This window comes from Giraffa tippelskirchi, chromosome 2 (genome assembly GCF_054371585.1).
Source record: "Giraffa tippelskirchi isolate mGirTip1 chromosome 2, T2T-mGirTip1v1.2.pri, whole genome shotgun sequence".
NCBI lineage: Eukaryota > Metazoa > Chordata > Mammalia > Artiodactyla > Giraffidae > Giraffa > Giraffa tippelskirchi.
Genome location: NC_137276.1, coordinates 164,802,970 through 164,823,378, shown reverse-complemented (window position 1 = coordinate 164,823,378; position 20,409 = coordinate 164,802,970). Strand labels below are relative to the sequence as shown.

General features: G+C 37.5%; 1 protein-coding gene across 14 annotated transcripts in view; it reads right to left on the bottom strand.

The window, feature by feature from the left end:
* Positions 1-20,409, bottom strand: part of LMLN (leishmanolysin like peptidase) — a 104,744-nt gene that overhangs the window by 48,107 nt on the left and 36,228 nt on the right. For 2 of the 14 annotated variants that reach the window (XR_014077283.1, XR_014077285.1), the window contains exons 16-21: positions 12,761-12,971; positions 6,822-7,212; positions 6,226-6,311; positions 3,311-3,563; positions 1,751-1,881; positions 1,243-1,347 (exon numbers count right to left, since the gene is read on the bottom strand). Coding sequence is in view for 4 of the 14 variants with exons in the window: in XM_081571640.1 (XP_081427766.1) it covers positions 7,112-7,212; positions 12,761-12,971 (312 nt within the window). In the remaining 10 variants the exon portion in view is untranslated. Of the gene's footprint in view, positions 1-1,242; positions 1,348-1,750; positions 1,882-3,310; positions 3,564-3,608; positions 4,011-4,401; positions 4,495-5,019; positions 7,213-12,760; positions 12,972-19,884; positions 19,955-20,409 lie in introns of those variants that run through there. The other 12 variants (XR_014077282.1, XR_014077284.1, XR_014077278.1 and 9 more) reach the window with 9 other exon arrangements.

Sequence of the window (20,409 nt, the reverse complement as noted above, 5' to 3'; positions counted from 1 at the left end):
TGGACCATAAAGTAAGCTGAGTGCCGAAGAATTGATGCTTCTGAACTGTGGTGTTGGAGAAGACTCTTGAGAGTCCCTTGGACAGCAAGGAGATCAAATCAGTCAATCCTAAAGGAAATCAGTCCTGAATATTCATTGGATGGACTGATGCTGAAGCTGAAGCTCCAATACTTTGGCCACCCGATGGGAAGAACTGACTCATTTGAAAAGACCCTGATGCTGGGAAAGATTGAAGGCAGGAGAAGGGGACGACAGAGGATGAGATGGTTGGATGGCATCACCAACTTGATGGACATGAGTTTGAGCAAGCCCCGGGAGCTGGTGATGGGCAGGGAAACCTGGTGTGCTGCCGTCCATGGGGTTGCAAAGAGTCGGACACAACTGAACGACCGAACTCAAATGAACTGAACTCACAGTTCACACTTTGAGATCCACTGCAGTAGAGTGAAATGGGGGACCATGCCATCTAATGTAGATAAGGGGAGGCAGTTAAGGATGGAGGAGGCTGAGGGGCACAGAGGGTATAAGAAAGGTTTATATTTCTTGTCTTCACAGTGAGCAGAAGTCTGCGATGGCGCCCAGGAAAGGATTAGCTTTTCTACTTCAGATTCTTTTCCCATACAGGTTATTACAGAGTATTGAGTAAACAATCATTTAATTGTCCCACTCCTTCACCACCTCTAGGACAAAGACCATGTCTTTTGGTTTCTTCTGTTCCCAGTAGGGTGCCTGCCCGAGTTGGTGCTAAATATGCACTGAACATTTTAAGTACCCAACAAATACTTCAATATTCAACCACTAGATTAAGTACCTCGATAAGCATCAGAAGGCGCTCTCAAGTGCGCTTATACCTTGGAGGCAAAAACACAAGGCAGCCGCTCCCCATGCAGCAGTAGTGGTCTGGTCATTCTGCATGCACCCTCTTAATCCTGCTTCCCTCCTCTCTGAGTCACTTCTTAGTACCCAATTCTTAGGCCTTCCTTCTCCCTTGCGTTTAGACTTACCTTCACTGTTTCTTCCTCTGTGCTGTGCTCAATCATTCAGTTGTGTCTGACTCTCTGAGACCCCATGGACTGCAGCCTGCTGGGCTCTGCTGTCCATGGGACTCTCTGGGCAAGAATACTGGAGTGGATTGCTATTTCCTTCTCCAGGGCACTAATAACTTCTGCATCTATGCTTCTGGTTTATCTTGAGTAGCTGAAAGCCACACCCAGATCAGTGCCTGCCCTCCCTGAAGCTGACCTGCTCCGATTCCTCAGCCCAGTAGACGCCAGTCTGTTCATTTTCACCACCATGGCTCCTGGGCCATGGTGCACAGCAGCCACACCAGGCACTGTCATTCCAGACCTGGAATTAAATGATGGTATGAAAACTACAAAACAGCAGGAGCAAACTGCAGAGGGAGGGGAGCTTCTAGTTTCTGACAAATTAGTGAGAGCTGCTGGTTCCCTTTTTTCAAATCAATTCTTGAAAAAGATGGAGGGGTAAGACCCCCCTCCCCACCACCCCCAGTTAATAATACCACCACACAGATATGCGTATGTACCTGAGAAAACCAGGTTGTTTTGAAATGGTAATGGGGAAACAGGAGGAAGAATGATCACAGCCTAGGGTTGGAAGGCAGCTGGGAGAGGGTAAGTTAGAACAAAAAGGAGGGAAAAAAACCCATCTATGGAGACCAGGCGTGGGGCACACTGCTGGTGTTGGGGTTCTGGGGCAAAATCGCAGAGTGGCGAAGCCACAGACTCACCTCAGTCAGACTGAGGACTGATTTGCCTCAGATATTTCGCTTCTTCATTTTTCTTTCCATGATGCTTATCTCTAAGGATCATTTAACACCTATACAGACTTACTGGCTCTCTCTTTACTCCTTTGTCAAACCTATTGTAAGAAATGCAGATTTTACACATTTACTTAGTAACAAGCATTAAGCTTCACAACTAACCAATATCATTTTAGAGCAGTGGCATAACCTGTTTTATCTGACGTCTGTTAAAGATTCAAGGCTCTGGCAAACTGTGCTGAGGCGTGAGGCATTTGCTCTATTCTTTGCAGCTGCCCCACTCACAGTAAATTTTCATATTCTCAGCCAAATACGTCAGAGCTGTCACTATATACACACTAATGAACACCCATGTGTGTAAGCACATGTGAAATTTCTTCCAATCAACCTGTAGCCTTCTTGATTGCGATTTTCAAACAAGATGATGACGTTAGAATGTTGAGTCCCTAATGTTTCCACTGAAATTGAAAAAACTGGCTGTTAGTGGCATTGGATGTTAAAATGGCATTAAATCTAAGATATACCAAGGTCTATAGGCAGAACAAAACATTTCTATATACACAAAATGAGAATGGTATTGGTCATCTACCAGAATATCAGATGGTATATTTAAACTTCTGTCTCCAAATATGTCCAGTTTATTTTAAACATTAAAGAATGAACTTCTGATGGACCACTAACAGGATGATTTAAATAAACCTCTCCATTTCAGTGTATCTACCAGAGAGGTGTGGACAAAAGGCTTATGTAATGATACCTACTGAAAGTGAAATTCGCTCAACATCCTTAATTATTATGAGTGTGAGTGAAGTCACTCAGTCATGTCCAACTCTTTGCAACCCCATGGACTGTAGCCTACCAGGCTCCTCCATCCATTGGATTTTCCAGGCAAGAGTACTGGAGTGGGTTGCCATTGCCTTCTCCATTTCTTCAGTACAAATAATAATTGTACAAATTGTGCAAATAATATTGGATTTACTGAACTCCATGAAGTAATTTATTGTACATAGTTTTAGTACTTATATGAAGTACTTAAAACATTAAAAAAATCTAAATATTATAATTAAAATTTCCTGCAAAGATCTAGACTCAGCAAGTAGGTTAAACAGGCAACATTCAGTCCATTTCATGGTGCTCAGCTCCAGCCCACAGGGCAGGATGGCTCTGCATACACATGAAGGCATGTCCCAGGTACGTTCTCTCAAACTACAGTCAGGTTATGAGGAAGAATCACATTCCACGATGACAGCCACAATCCACTTGCTGCCCCAAATAGAGTGTGGTACTTGAATGCACAGAGTGGTCCTGCAATAAGACTCCTGGCTCACAGCACCAAACTAATGAGACAGGAATCATCCTCAGCCACAGACAGCTGCCCCGAACTATTTCAGTCCACTCTCTTTCTGCTTAAACTATTTGAGGAGGGTTATTCCCTTTAGCTTTACATAACACCTGTCCCCAGTCTTTAAGTAGGACAATACTACTCCAGTTAAAAGTAAAAATTGAATTATGTTTCACAATAATCACCTCATTGTCCCCATATAAAGTGTATGGATGTGTCTGTACTCCTGAAAGTGTTAATCGCTCAGTCATGTCCGACTCTTTGCAATCCCATGGACAGTAACCCACCAGGCTTCTCTGTTCATGGGATTCTATAGGCAAGAATACTGGAGTGAGTAGCCATTCCCTTCTCCAGGGGATCTTCCTGACCCACAGATCAAACCCAGGTCTCTTGGATTGCCCGCAGATTCTTTCACCATCTGAGGTTTGTACTCCTAACCTGGTTTAAAAAAATTGACAGTGTTAAGTAAAGACAAGATGCAGATTAGTTTCCACTTTTATTAAAGCTTTGTTTTTTCTAGGTAATATATTACACTTAGAGTTAAATACCATAAATAAAGGTTAGTTCTTAAATCTACTTTATTAAAAATGTAAACAAAAAGAAAATAATTCACCACTCCCTCCCCACCCCTGACTAAATGTATCAAAAAAAGGTCATCCTTTCAGGTAAGTTTTCTTCAGAACAAGTAACACAGACTTTATTAAAATATATTAGTCCTCTTGGGCAGCAAGGACATGGCATGGATGACAGGTGCCAACTATGAAACAGGTCTGTGGGGCTGTGACTGAAGTCCACCTCATCCTGCCAGGACTACACAAATGCCCTCTTCTCTCTCCATTCAGCGTCCAAGGACAAGGATAGTGCTAAGGCACTGAGCACAGGACACTGCAATGAACATGATGTGTATGTAAGTTGGCATACTCCAGGAAGTAGGTCAGAGCCAGCAGTGACCGAGCAATTCTGCATGAGTATTAGTCACAGAATATTAGAGCTGGAAAGATTCTGAGAAAGCATATGGTCATTTTACAGATGGTCTCAATCAGTGAGTCTTCTAATATTGAAGAGAATATTGATAAAATTTTATGAAATACTCTAGAATACTTAATTATGTATCTTCCTAAAACTATTTAAACTTCATTAATTTATGTTTCACTTTCAAATACTGATAAATTCTTAGCCAACATATTAGGCTGAAACTAACTTTAAGGATAATTTATAACATTTTTAGAAAAAGATGTTTTTCAGGAGAATACAGAGAGATCTACATTAAGACTACCTAACTGCTTGCCAGTTTCTTTAAAGCTGTCAGCTCAAGTCTAACGACATGGCTTTTGCTTCCTTCCTTCCTGTAAATTCTGTTCTTGAAAACCTGAGAGATAAATTCACTTGTTAATTTTGACATTGGGACCTTAATACTATCAAAATGAACTTAAGTCTGAAATGACAACTGAGGTAGTCAGTTTTTATAAGCACTTGGCTCCTTCTGAATCAGAAATGAACTTCAGTCTGCTATCCTCAGATTAGCTACTGCCATTCCCCTTCCCCGCCCCACCTCACTCCCACCATGGTTGCAGTCTCTCTGTGAACTGGTTTTGCGAACATCAAGGGAATCACCTATAACAGGATACTGACATTTAGGTCATTTCAAGTTCTTCAGTTCAAAGCTGAATTACAGTCCACTAATTCTGCACTGAAATCTCAGACTTAAAAAATTTTTGTTTCTAGAATATTGTTTTAGAATTGTATCATCTACTAAGTGACTAAACTACGCCTCTTAAAATTCTTACAGGTTCAGTGGCCTTCTAAATCTTCACTGAGTATACTATGCAGAATCAGTGACAAGCAACCATTTTCAAAACTTGCTGAGGAGGAAGGAAGACACCAGCACAGTTAGTTACCCTCAAAAATTCAAGATTTCTTAATGTTATACTTTATCAGGTTCTACATTTGTGCAGAGGAAACACTGGGCTACCAGATACCAAGCTTAACAAATATGGATAGAAAAAATGTCATCTATAATATCTTCTTCAGAAATTCATTAGTGCAAATATAATTATATCAATAAAAAATAAAGCAAAAATATATTTCAAGTATAAAAAGCACCATGCTCAGAAATAATACTCCCTAAATGGCATTACTGCACAACAGTCCAAATATAATTGAACCTATCACTGTGAGTCTCAAATATATTATTAATCCGCATTATTTTTGGTAAAATTCTTTATATAACTTTGCAATGATTCATAATCACATTAGGTATATATGTTTAGATTTATAACTTTTTTTTTCTTTAAAAATATACTCTACATTTTTCTGATCTGCATGATTTAAAGTATGCAGGACAAAGGCAGAAACACCATTATTATTTGCTTTTCTTCAGCTGAGGTTGGCTATGCTAGAGACTCCCAGCATTTCACAATGACAAAAACCTCCAATTTAAAATTGTAGGCAGATAAGTATTTTAAATGTATGCACTTGAAAAAAAAAGAGGTGACTTTCTTTTATGCTGGAGTTGCTGTTTGACTCCAGTGCCAAATAGTAGGTTGGAATTATTCCTTAGTAATTATGCTGTTTGTTCACTTAGCACAATTTCTTAAACTGAATGCTCAATAACTGTATGCTGAATTAAAGGGCCATCCAATTAATGAATTAATGTTTGTTCAAGGGCTACGTTTATAATGCCACAGGACTTCATAGCTTTAGAGCTCATGAAGTTTTTTTTTTTTTTAGAAAAACTGGACATCATTCATTATTAAAGAATTTCACATTGGGATTACAAAGTAGGGTTGGGCAGCTCTGGTACCACAGCAGAATTGCATCTGGGAACCAGAATCAATGGGTGACATAAAGAGTGTCAAACACAAGAGGTAAAGGACATTACAAAGACAATCTTCTGATTTCTATGGACTAAGTCATACGCTGTGTGGTAAAGTGGACCCTATTGGATAGGCTCTACATCAAACCTACACTTTACTATTAGTAAGCAATTCAGACCATCTTGTTTTGACTTATATCTTTTCTTCTTATACATAAAATAATTTTCAGATAGTAGAAATTCTTCTGTAACAGTTTCTAAGCTGACCTGAAAATAACCGCATACCTGTCTATATCAGAATTTCTTTTTATCTTCATTTGTCAAAAAGGAAAGTTCTATTCTTGTTGGATAGCAGTTGTCATAACTATTATCTGAAAAACATACAATCAGGTTTTCTTCAGTTTGCATGTCTTCAATGATTCACAGGGCAGAATATTTTTCTCCCTCTGCTTCCCAGTTTTTCAAGTCATTATTAAACTAATGGAGAATACAACTGGAAGCTACTCTCTGAAGATCAGTGAGGATGGGATACAGCTAGAAGAGGGCTACCAACACATAATGGTTCAGCAGGAAACTGCCACACAGCTGGTTTGAAAAAGGTTAAATCAAAAGATTTAGCAAAACAAAATTAAAAAAAAAATGATTAGAACAATGATTTACATATACTATGTACAGTCATTAAATTTAAAATAGGTATAATGGTTGATGTAGAAATCAAATTATTTTCTGTAAGTCAAAGGACAATTTATACTTTTGAGGACAGGGTCCACTTATAATCTTGTAATGATTAGCTGTTCTTTAAATTATTGCAGCAGAGATGAACTTTCCCATTGTTTTAGGTTAATGGAAATGCTGAGGTATGTAATCACTGAAATCTTCACCTTTTATCCCACTTTCAAAGGAAAATTTCAAGAAGGTTATGTATCCTGAAATGTAAAGAGACTTGGTGACTTGGAAATCCTTCTCCTCCAAACTTTGAGGCTGCTGGGCTGCTGATGAGGAGTGACTGCTGTGAAGCTCTGCTTCAGGATCTGATTGTGGTCAACACTTCCAAGCCAAAGTCAGGAATGCCACTTCTGCCATCCACATAGGCTGGCACTCGCCCAGATTTTGTGCTTTGTTCAGAGGAACATGACACAAAGGAATGTCTTTAGAATTCACTTTTCCATTCCTAATGCCATACGCACAGAAGAAATCCAGCCAGCAGAGGAAATAGATTGCCTAGCAGAAGCCAGAGGGTGACCACCAGGCTAGAGGAACGGGAACAGAGATCTAGGGTTGAAAACAAAAAGTTGATTTTCCATAGACATTTTTGGAAAAAACTATTGACAAATAGTTTTTTGTCAATATTGACAAAATACTGACAAGAGTTAATTATAAAAAGGTGAAGAAGGACCACCACTGAGAGCAGAATCAAGAGTGACTTCCTGAAATCCAGATACGCAGTCTTTTATGTTTATAGAAAAAGAACAAAATATTTATGCAAGAGAAAAGATACGCCTACCCTATCAAGGTTCAAAAACAGCACCCAAGAAATGACAAATGTGTCTCAGGGTAGTAGTATCCTGGTAAAGCTAAAGATGCTACACATGAAAGTAAATTAAATTCTTGGCTATTCCAACATGGGATGCAGGACTCTCTTCTATTCTCCTTTGTCCCTTCTACATAAGGTAACTACAAAATTTATCATTCCATATCAGGACATTTTGAAATAAGTGTTGAAATAAATTTCTAGTCTCAAGATGGAAACTAAACTTAGATAACTCATCAAACTAAAACTTAGATAACTTTCATGTTTGTGTAAATGCTCCACTTGACCATAACCAGTCAGCCAATCTCCAACCACCAAGTCAACTCTGGGCTCTATACTTGTTTCCTTCATCTTTCTAAATAAGGTTAGATACTTAATGTCAGCCCATCAACCTAAGCTGAGTATTTCTTCCTTATTTCCTGCTTATAGACCTTTTCCTTTATTTTACAGTTCTCTGGATTCCTTAGAGACTACCTATGTGAAATCAAATTTGCTTTGATCGACTAAATTGTTCTCTTTGATTATTTTAATATAATCTTAAATAATAATAATCATACCTGGACCATCCCAGGCAAAACAGGACATATGTTTCCCAGTCTCTAAATATCTACCTATCTATCCATATTACCCCAGGCTTAATTTGGAAACAGCAGAAGATTCTATAGGTTTTTGGCAGTAGGAGTATATTTTAATTTATATAAGTTGTTTCAATAGCTTAAACTATTTCCCTCTAACAATTCTCAGAATGGAAAACAACTTTTAGCAGTCAAGAGACCGGGCCAACCTGACTTTATTTTAGGATGAGTTGTCATTTCTACCATTTTGACCAATAAAGAACCAACCAAGCTTCTAGTCTGACATGCTTTAAAAAGAAAAAAAGAACTGGTCATAGAATTAATCAAATGATAATGTTAATGCACTACAGCTGTTTTTCTGAGAACTATACAGTGTGAAATACGCATTTTAAAAAATTATTTCATTGTATATAATTCAGGTAAACCACGGGGAACTTATATTCTTTCCCAATGGAACCAGCTGACAATTGTTAAATCTTAGAAAGATCAGTCCTTCTCAAAGTGTGGCATCTGGATCAACATCAGTCTCACATGGGAACTTGTTAAAAATGCAAATTCTCAGACTCCAACCCAGATCTTCTGAATCAGAAACTGAGTGGTAAGTCCTAGCAATTTGTGTTTTAACATGATTTTGATGCATGCTAAAGTTTGCATCTTATGCAAGTTTGAACTTCTGACCTAGAGCTATACTGTCCAATATGTCCAATAGCTATATGTGCTATTTAAATTTAAAGTAATTTTTACTGTTCTTTTTTCTTTTTGCAATAAACAAGGTCTTTTTTGGGGTGGGGGGGCCATGGAGTATCATTTGCTGATTTTTTAATATATACATATATATAAAATGAGCTTTTCTCTAGTTGCAGTGAGTAGGGCTACTCTCTATTAATAGTTGTGGTGCATGGGGTTCTCATTGCAGTGGTTTCTCTTGTTGTGAAGCACAGGCTCTAGGATGCAGGCTCAGTAGTTGTGGCACATGGGCTTAGTTGCTCTGTGGCATGTGGGATCTTCCTGGACCTGTGTCCCCTGCAGTTGCAGGCAGATTATTTACCAATGAGCCACCAGGGAAGCCCGCTGACTTTTTTTTACTTGGCATATAATTGCTTTACAACATTGTGTTAGTCTCTGCTATACAACGTGAATTGGTTATATGTATACATACATCCCCTCCCTCTCAAGCCTCCCTCCCCTCCCTATCCCACCCTTGTAGGTCATCAATGAGCACCAAGCTGAGCTCCCTGTGCTATACAGCAGCTTCCAAGTAGTATATATGGAAGTATATCTATTTTATACACGGTACTGTATATATGTCAATGTTACTCTCTCAATTTGTCCCACCCTCTCTTTCCCCTCCATGTGCACAAGTCCATTCTCTACATCTGCATCTCTATTCCTGCCCTGCAAATAGGCATTTCTTTTTTAATGATATATTTTAGGTGAAATGCAATAAAAAGTAGCCTCTAAATACCAGCAAATATTCATTAGACTACACAATATACAATAAAGACATAACTTTGAGCTATGGCTACACAGTCTATGAATGTGATTATTTTGCCTCTTTAATGGCAAAATCAGTCAGATAAAGTCAGATTAGAAGGCAGTGTGTCAAACCATGTTAAATGTAACCAGTTTGACTTTATTGTTTTAAATCCTACGGATTAAATAGCATTTTTATTTTAGTTTTTAAAATATTCAAATGTCAGGGTGAAAAAAACAGTGTAACAGGACATATAATAAAAACTTGGTCTTACATCATATTCTTCCCATCAATCCCAACCCTGTTTTAATCTTTGATGGTTACTGCAGGATGGGATGGGGAGGGAGGTGAGAGGGGGGTTCAGGATGGGGAACACATGTACACCCATGGCTGATTCATGTCAATGTATGGCAAAAACCACTACAATATTGTAATTAGCCTCCAATTAAAATAAATACATTTAAAAAAGTGTAAGCTTAAACTACTATTTCCTAATTTAGATAAAACACTCCTGCTATTCAAGGTGATAATTTAACCTATATTATGTTTCACCTTCTTTTCTTTCCTCTCCTTACTTATTTATATAGTTTGTCTGAGGTCCTGTATAAGCAAACTTCTATTCATGTTCCATTTACTTTTCACATTATCACTTGGCTTCCTATTAAGATAGAAATATTAGCACCTTTATGCTTTTTTATTCATTTTCTAGCTTTTATGAGATGGACCTACTCTTTTTCATTTCCAAAGCATGTGTATATTTATGTGTATGTGTATATTTAAAATTTTTACCATGCCTATATTTCTCTTGATCAAACTTTTTAGAATTTTTAAAATATTACTGGTGCTTAAAAAAACTGGGTTTTGGATTTGTTGATCACCTCATTGTGTCTTTGTTGGTTTTTATAGCATTCTTCACTTTGATGGTAGCAATTAGGATTTTTTTTTTGTCTTCTATTTACTATAAAATCTCTCCTTCCTTCCTGATCAATTGTCTGTCTTTGGTTGGCTTATACAGGTGTTTCTCATTCCGCTGGTGACGTAAAAAATTTTTTTAAACTAATTTTTATTGGAGTATAGTTGCTTTACAATAATGTTGTGTCACTTTCCACTGTACAGCAAAGTGAATCAGTTAGATGTGTATATCACATAGCCATCAGCTATATGTGCTATCGAAATTAACCAAAATCAAACAAAATATTTAGTTCCTCAGTCACACTAGCCACATTTCACATGTTTAATAGTCACATGTGACTAATGACTGTTGTATGGGGCAGTACAGATTATAGAACAACTCCATCACCCCAGAAAAATGTACTGGATTAGTTCTGGCCTAGAGCATTAGATACGAGTGGTCTTGGTTGGAATAAGGAATAGACCCTGGAGTTTCTAATAACACAGACATATCCAGCAGCAGCATCCTTTTATTTCCTCATTGTCAATTTGATCCAAAGGAAATAGGAGGAGAAATGAACTAGCTATTGTTTATCTGCTGTTGGTATTAAAATTTAACAAGCTATTAAACATTAATGATAGCTCTGGAACATGTGTCATCCTTCAAAAACACTGCACTTTCTGTGATAGTACTCTTTACAAAGGAAAGATACAAAGAGGGTATTTCAAAATGAATGAGACGATCTGATCTGGGTTTTGATCTGCACTTTATTACTTGTAACAGTGATGTATCCCTTAATCTCTTTATACCTTAGTTTTCTCATGTGTAAAATGATAATTCCTACCTCATTAGATTTTGTGATGATTAAATACATGGATATAGACATAGAGCACTCAGCAAAGGGTCCAGCTTTTAATAAACAGAAACAAAACAACCTCTACAATCTGAAGAAATCAGGAAGAATTTAGAACTAAATTGAGGTTTGACAGAAAACAACAAAATTCTGTAAAGCAATTATCCGTCAATTAAAAAATAAATTAAAAAAAAGAATTTAGAACTAAATCTTTCATATTCACTAATGGAAACTATGCCTAAAAGGCATCTATTCTTATAATATTTTATACATTTTTCAAAATTGTGGTAGTGATTTAGAGGTAACAATCCTTTTCTGAGCATGCTTCCTCATAGAACTGGTTAATGGGAAGAAATCACAACATAGTACCACAGAAAATACAACATAGCAGCATAAGTACAACTGGAGTCCTAGAGAATCATGAAATCTGGGGGTGGTCTTGGGCACCCCTAACACAAGTATTCATATCCCCAAACTCACCCTCCACTTGTAGCCCATGTCTTGATAAAGCTCTCAGAATGTGGGAAAGAAAAACAATTCAATTTTAGAGATAAAGAAACTTTGAGCTGTAAAGTGAATGTAGCCCTCTGTTTAAAACCAGACTAGGAAACAAAGGACTATATAATTCCATTTAAAAAAAAAAATACCTCCAGCTGAGAAAATGAAACATGGCCTATTTCAAAATGTCACAGTCATAAAATCTCCTAAATCGTTTAATAAAACATCATAGACCATAGGTCAAAGCTTTCATTGAGTTCATGAATTCTGCTTTTATAACTCTTAGAAATGGGTCATCAGCCTCAGTTTGCACATCTTCATTAATAGGGAAGGCACACTTCTCAAGACAGTCCCTTCTATTCCTCTCCTGGTTATAAATGATTTTACTGAATCTGCCTCCCTACAACTTGATTTTATTGGTCTCAATTCTACTCTCTGGAGTCTCACAGAATGAGTAAAATATCCTCCAGTGAAAACCACTGTCTTTGCCAGCCTGTCTTTCTATCTCACTGTGTATATTTGCATCTCCTTGCACCTATCTCTTCTTTGTGGACATGTCAATCCCTTCTAAGAACATTTTCCAGCGTCTTTCCCATTCTATCATCTCACCTAGTTATAATACAACTAAAATATATTTAACTGCTTTTTTGTATTTAATGAACAGAATTTTAACTCTTAATTTCAAAATGAATGGCCGAAACATTAACTTTTATAACCGTAAGGGAATTTTTTGTGCCAGTCAGAGGTTCTCTGCCTACAAAGTTTCCTCACTCTCGGTCTTACTGAAGTAAGGTGTCAAGTCTAACTACCTTCGATTTCTAACAATGAAGGGAAGGAGAGCTTCCCATAAAACTGCAATTAGAAGAGAAGATGCACAACCTGTTTTAGAGCTTCCTTCTGGGGAATTTTCAACATCTTCCAAGAAAAGTCCCTCTCTTAAAAAAAAAAAAAAAAAAGAAAAGTCCCTCTCTTCTCTCCAACCACAGAGACTACTCACCCAGGGGTAGTGCTCGAGTCAGGTTAACAGCTGGAGGATCTGTTTCTGGAGGACAGAGCTCACAGAAGTCCCAACATGATGGGCAGAGCAGGTTTCCATCATGAATCCACCCATTCATCTGAATACTCACAGGCAGGACCTGCCCGGCCCGACTACACAAATACGAAGTATCCTGAACCCAAACCTTCAGACCTTCTCGAGAACAAGAAACCTTCAAAAGGTTGAAAAAAAAAATCAGATCAGCAAGATTCTAGTATGTGAGTCTTCTTTAATGGTAGGAAAATACAGTAGAATTTACTAAAAATGTTGGCTTTTATAAAAGACAGTTTGGGATGTGGGCATATTTTGATCTCATATAAAGAGGGTTAAGCTATTCATGTTCTAAAAGGATTTCACTCTGTGGTAGTAGTTCTTAAACTTTGAGTCTATTAGCTTTTAAAAAATCTAATGAAAGCTATGGACACTTTTCCTGAAAAACACAAGGTAACATACAGCTTTACATACAATTCAGATTCACAGACCCTGGAAGCCAAGTCATCAATAATAACATTTCTGTAGATTCTAGTATCCTCCTATAATTCAGTTTAAATCTCTATCAAAGAGCCATGAATCATGTTACTCTTTCTACGAGTTACTAAATTTTGTAAATCAAATTTTTATTAGTTTTTATAAATAATATATGCTCACTGTAAAAAAAAAAAAGCATACAGTATAGAAATAACATAGTAAAAGTTTGTTATTTTTATCCCTACCCCAGATCCTCTGCTCAAAGATGAAAACAGTCAGTTATTTAATACAACTGGTAACATCTTAAAAGGCAGGATTCATATCTCAACTACAAGGGGTAACTAATGAAATTAATTTTAAAAGGCAAACATATTAAAACTACTTAAAAAATTTTTAAATGACTATTTTCTTCAAAGTTGTTTTTTAAAAAGACTTCACATTATGCTATTTCATCTTAAATATTTCTGAAATTTCTCTCCTGAACTATCTTCAAAGCAAGTGCATATTCTGAATATGTTTGATGGTGGCAAATTTTTACGTTGTAAGTAGATATAACTTCTGGAAATATCCAAAACTTGCCCAGTCCAAGTCTGGTAAACTGGTAAACAGTTTACTACACTGTTTGTAAACAGCTGGTAAACAATTGACTCAACTGATTAAGACTAGGACAACATAGATAGGTATGATGCAAAATATTGAAACTTCTTAGATGGCTATTAAACTATTTCTAAAAGAAATTTAAAAAGGAGCTCCAAAAGTATATTTCAATGATGGAGTCATTTTAAAATAACTGTCATCAATTAAATTTAAATATAATATTCATTTGGAAATTTAAGTTATAATAAGCTATCAAGAAAATAAACAATAAAGTGTAAACTCTGATAAGACTGTCATTCAATGACCCACACCTAGAAAGCAACACCACAGCTACAATGCAGTGTAACCATTCTTTTAAGTGAGAATTGACTGGGCATTAAGCTTGGTCCTGAAAGGATACCGTAGAAGGCCAAGACACAGTGCCTGACCTCAAGTATCTTTAACTGAGGAAAGAAGGGCAGGATATAAAAACTTCCCCCCAAAATTAACAGTGTCACTCTTATTATTAAGAGTCAATAAATGATATAAAAAAAGTACAACAAAGACTGCAAAGTTTCACAGAAGAAAGAGCATTTATATTCTAAAGATGTGCATGGGGTTTGGCTCACAGTGAGGGAGAGATGCTGTGACCTGGTAGGCTGTGTCAGAGTTCAAGTGGGTGAGGAGGGTGACCGAGTACAAGTGGAAGAAGATGGCAAGAATGTGGACAGATCAAATAACAAGCATATTAAGGACAAAGAGAACCAGATTCCTCACTGTTGGAAAGAAGAGTTACAAATATGAGAAGGGAGAAAACGAAAATGATTATTTGGTGTTCAGTTCAGTTCAGTTCAGTTGCTCAGTCGTGTCCAACTCTCTGCGACCCCATGAATTGCAGCACGCCAGGCCTCTCTGTCCATCACCAACTCCCGGAATCTACCCAAACCCATGTTCATCGAGTCGGTGATGCCATCCAACCATCTCATCCTCTGTCGTCCCCTTCTCCTCCTGCCCCCAATCCTACCCAGCATTAGGGTCTTTTCCAATGAGTCAACCCTTCGCATGAGGTGGCCAAAGTATTGGAGCTTCAGCTTCAACATCAGACCTTCCAATGAACACCCAGGATTGATCTCTTTTAGGATGGATTGATTGGATCTCCTTGCAGTCCAAGAAACTCTCAAGAGTCTTCTCCAACACCACAGTTCAAAAGCATCAATTCTGCAGTGCTCAGCTTTCTTCACCGTCCAACTCTCACATCCATACATGACCACTGGAAAAAGAATAGTCTTGACTAGACGGACTTTTGTTGGCAAAGTAATGTCTCTGCTTTTAAACATGTTATCTAGGATGGCCATAACCTTCCTTCCAAGTAGTAAGCGTCTTTTAATTTCATGGCTGCAGTCACCATCAGCAGTGATTCTGGAGCCCAAAAAAGTAAAGTCTGACACTGTTTCCACTGTTTCCCCATCTATTTCCCATGGAGTGATGGGACCAGATGCCATGATCTTAGTTTTCTGAACGTTGAGCTTTAAGCCAACTTTTTCACTCTCCTCCTTCACCTTCATCAAGAGGCTCTTTAGTTCTCCTTCACTTTCTGCCATAAGGGTGGTGTCATCCGCATATCTGAGGTTATTGATATTTCTCCCGGCAATCTTGATTCCAGCTTGTGTTTCTTCTAGCCCAGCGTTTCTCATGATGTACTCTGCATATAACTTAAATAAGCAGGGTGACAATATACAGCCTTGACGTACTCCTTTTCCTATTTGGAACCAGTCTGTTGTTCCATGTCCAGTTCTGACTGTTGCTTCCTGACCTGCATACAGGTTTCTCAAGAGACAGGTCAGATGGTCTGGTATTCCCATCTCTTTAAGAATTTTCCACAGTTTATTGTGATCCACACAGTCAAAGGCTTTGGCATAGTCAATAAAGCAGAAATAGATGTTTTTCTGGAACTCTCTTGCTTTTTCGATGATCCAGAGGATATTGGCAATTTGATCTCTGGTTCCTCTGCCTTTTCTAAAACCAGCTTGAACATCTGGAAGTTCACGGTTCACGTATTGCTGAAGCCTGGCTTGGAGAATTTTGAGCATTACTTTACTAGCGTGTGAGATGAGTGCCATTGTGCGGTAGTTTGAGCATTCTTTGGCATTTCCTTTCTTTGGGATTGGAACGAAGACTGACCTCTTCCAGTCCTGTGGCCACTGCTGAGTTTTCCAAATTTGCTGGCATATCGAGTGCAGCACTTTCACAGCATCACCTTTGAGGATTTGAAATAGCTCAACTGGAATTCCATCACCTCCACTAGCTTTGTTCGTAGTGATGCTTTCTAAGGCCCACTTGACTTCACATTCCAAGATGTCTGGCTCTAGGTGAGTGATCACACCATCATGATTATCTGTGTCGTGAAGATTTTTTTGTACAGTTCTTCTGTGTATTCTTGCCACCTCTTCTTAATATCTTCTGCTTCTGTTAGGTCCATACCATTTCTGTCCTTTATCGAGCCTATCTTTGCGTGAAATGTTCCCTTGGTATCTCTAATTTTCTTGAAGAGGTCTCTAGTCTTTCCCAATCTGTTGTTTTCCTCTATTTCTTTGCACTGATCGCTGAGGAAGGCTTTCTTATCTCTCCTTGCTATTCTTTGGAACTCTGCATTCAGATGAGAATATCTTTCCTTTTCTCCTTTGCTTTTCGCTTCTCTTCTCTTCCCAGCTATCTGTAAGGCCTCCTCAGACAGCCATTTTGCTTTTTTGCATTTCTTTTCCATGGGGATTTTCTTGATCCCTGTCTCCTGTACAATGTCACGAACCTCTGTCCATAGTTCATCAGGCATTCTGTCTATCAGGTCTAGTCCCTTAAATCTATTTTTCACTTCCACTGTATACTCATAAGGGATTTGATCTAGGTCATACCAGAATGGTCTAGTGGTTTTCCCTACTGTCTTCAATTTAAGTCTGAATTTGGCAATAAGCAGTTCATGATCTGAGCCACAGTCTGCTCCCGGTCTTGTTTTTGCTGACTGTATAGAGCTTCTCCATCTTTGGCTGCAAAGAATATAATCAATCTGATTTCGGTGTTGACCATCTGGTGATGTCCACGTGTAGAGTCTTCTCTTGTGTTGTTGGAATAGGGTGTTTGCTATTACCAGTGCGTTCTCGTGGCAAAACTCTATTAGCCTTTGCCCTGCTTCATTCTGTACTCCAAGGCCAAACCTGCCTGTTACGCCAGGTGTTTCTTGACTTCCTACTTTTGCATTCCAGTCCCCTATAATGAAAAGGACATCTTTTTTGGGTGTTAGTTCTAGAAGGTCTTGTAGGTCTTCATAGAATCGTTCAACTTCAGCTTCTTCGGCGTTACTGGTCGGGGCATAGACTTGGATTACCGTGATATTGAACGGTTTGCCTTGGAAGCGAACAGAGATCATTCTGTCGTTTTTGAGATTGCATCCAAGTACTGCATTTCGGACTCTTCTGTTGACCATGATGGCTACTCCATTTCTTCTAAGGGATTCTTGCCCACAGTAGTAGATATAATGGTCATCTGAGTTAAATTCACCCATTCCAGTCCACCTTAGTTCGCTGATTCCTAGAATGTCAACGTTCACTCTTGCCATCTCCTGTTTGACCACTTCCAGTTTGCCTTGATTCATGGACCTAACATTCCAGGTTCCTATGCAATATTGCTCTTTACAGCACTGGACTTTGTGTCTATCACCAATCACATCCACAGTTGGGTATCGTTTTTGCTTTGGCTCCATCCCATCATTCTTTCTGGAGTTATTTCTCCACTGATCTCCATTAGCATATTGGGCACCTACTGACCTGGGGAGTTCATCTTTCAGTGTCCTATCCTTTTGCCTTTTCATACTGTTCATGGGGTTCTCAAGGCAAGAATACTGAAGTGGTTTGCCATGCCCTTCTCCAGTGGACCACAATCTGTCAGACCTCTCCACCATGACCCATCCGTCTTGGGTGGCCCCACATGGCATGGCTTAGTTTCATTGAGATAGACAAGGCTGTGGTCCGTGTGATCAGATTAGCTAGTTTTCTGTTGTTTTAGTTTTAGTGTGTCTGCCCTCTGATGCCCTCTCGCAACACTTACCGTCTTACTTGGTGTTAAACTGGAATAAAAAATACTGGTGCAAACTCATGGTTATATGCACACATATGAGTATATATAAAATTACAGATACACATATATTTTCTAGCTCTGTTCACCAAGAATGTCTGAGGAGCAGCTATATCCCAATAGCAATGAACAATACAGCTAGCACCCAGACTTTAGTTTCTAAATACCTCACTCTACTAAAAGAAATGAGAGCTCCTTGGAAAAATGACTGACTCCAGAGCTGGGGCAAAGAAAGTGAAGATGAACCTAAAATATCTTACGCTAGAAAGCAAGGAAATATTTAAAAAAGATAGGACAAGCCAAAAGGACTCAGGAACCAATCCAAAGGGCTTCATTTGGCTAAATCTGGGGCAACCTGAATATCCAAACAATTATACTAATGGTAAAAGCTATTGAGTAAGATGCAATCCATGAGCCAATACAGACTTAAATGTATAAATTAATAAAATGAAAGTATAAGAAATATGTTACTGATATAGTACTTTACCCCCAACCCAAATACCTACTAATTAAAAAGGGAATTAACTAAAAGAGAAAAAGTTAACTTGACAGTGGAGCTGCCTGGTAGATACCAGCAAGTTAACACCACCAGCAGAGACAAATCAAGAGTGCACCACCAAAAGCACACAACCCACTTCCGTGGTATCACCGCTCAAAGCCTATTACATGAATTTAAACACGAGGACACATCAGACAAACCCAAATTGAGACATACCCTAGATAAGAACTGGTTTGTAATCTTTAAAAGTGTCAAGGTTATAAAAGTCAAGAAGACTGAGGAACTGTTCCAGATTGAAGGGAACCAGAGATGTGACAACTACTCAATAGTAGTTAAATTAGTCCAGATCCTATTACTAAAAGGACATTACTTGGGCAATAGGCAAAACTTGAATGGGGTCCAAGAATTAGATGTATCAATGATCATTTCCTGATTTTTTTTTTATAGTACTGTAGTCACATAGGAGGATGGAATACATTTTAAAGTATTTGGGATGAAGGGGCAGACATCAGCAATTTGCACTTAAATGACTCATATTTTTGTACCATTCTTGCAACTTCTCTGTCAAAGTAAGTAAAAAAAAAAAAAAGAACAAAAGACAAAACAGCTAATTGTTTAGAAATCATACACATTTTCCCATATAACTGGTTAAATTAGCAAAATTAACTGACAACACTAGGTACTACAGGGAAGCCAAGTACATTTAATCTTTGTAGATGATACATAATCCCTTTGTGGTGGTGGTGGTGTAGAGAATACATTGAAATAGGCTGAAAAGGTCATCCTCCTTTTCTAGTTCACACTGTTCCAGCTTTATCTCCTTTAACCTAATATTCTCACTTATGTGAATTTATTTCAAAAAATTGATTTTAATAAGGTAAAGCATGTAAATATACTTATAAAAGCATTTTTACATAGTGAAAAGTGAAAATTAACTCAATATCTAAAAGGAAAATGACTTCCCTAATTATGATACTTTAAAACGATGCAATGTTCTACAGCTATGAAGAATAGTAAGTGTTATCATTGGAAAAAACTTGGCAAAGGTATTTTGGCCTATATAAAAAGTACTGAGTAAAAACACTAAAACAAAACTATGTATTATGATTACAACTAGATCAAAATTATGTATTTAAGCAATACATAAATCTTTAATAGAATGAATTTATCAGAAAATGGTTGCTGGATTATAGTTGTCAGATTGTAGCTAGAATGTGTTTATTTTAAATTATTTTTTGTAAGGTTTCAAAGATTATTTTACATGAATTATATGTGGTATGTGAATTATACCTCAATAAAGCAGTTACCAAAAAAGTTAATTTTAAAGAAACTTTAAAAATAATAAGTTAAATTGCCAGATACATTAGTCCACTTAGCTCTTGTAGGTGAAATGGCACAATGAATTCTTATTTTTCAATTTTCAGGATCACACTCTGTTCCCTGACATCCATTAGTAGGGTACAGAATATTCATTAGGTTGGATGCTCCTAAATTACAGAATGCCTGCATCTTAGTAAGTTCTATGGTGGTATAGTCATTTAATATCAGACATGCAAATAATAAATCAAGAAAATAGTAGTTTGCTCTCTTTGGATTTCTAATTTCAAAGAAAAAAATCTACTGAAAACCAATAGTTGATTTATTAATTCTTAAATACATGCCTTCTTCAGATTTTATAAGATTATAGTCTTTTTCCACTATGAAGTAGTTTTTTAAGAACAAAATTACATATTCCCTAATATTTCCTTAGGATATATGCCCAGAAGCAAAATTATTATAAAACATGTTGATATACAGTAACTGTGTAACTTTTAAACAAACAGAAGAAGGCAAATTCTCTCAAAGAAATGACAATATTTTGACAAAACAAAAACATCCAAACTAATATTTATAATAAATAAGCTAAAGTAGTAAACAGCAGAAATAAAAGATACAAAATATA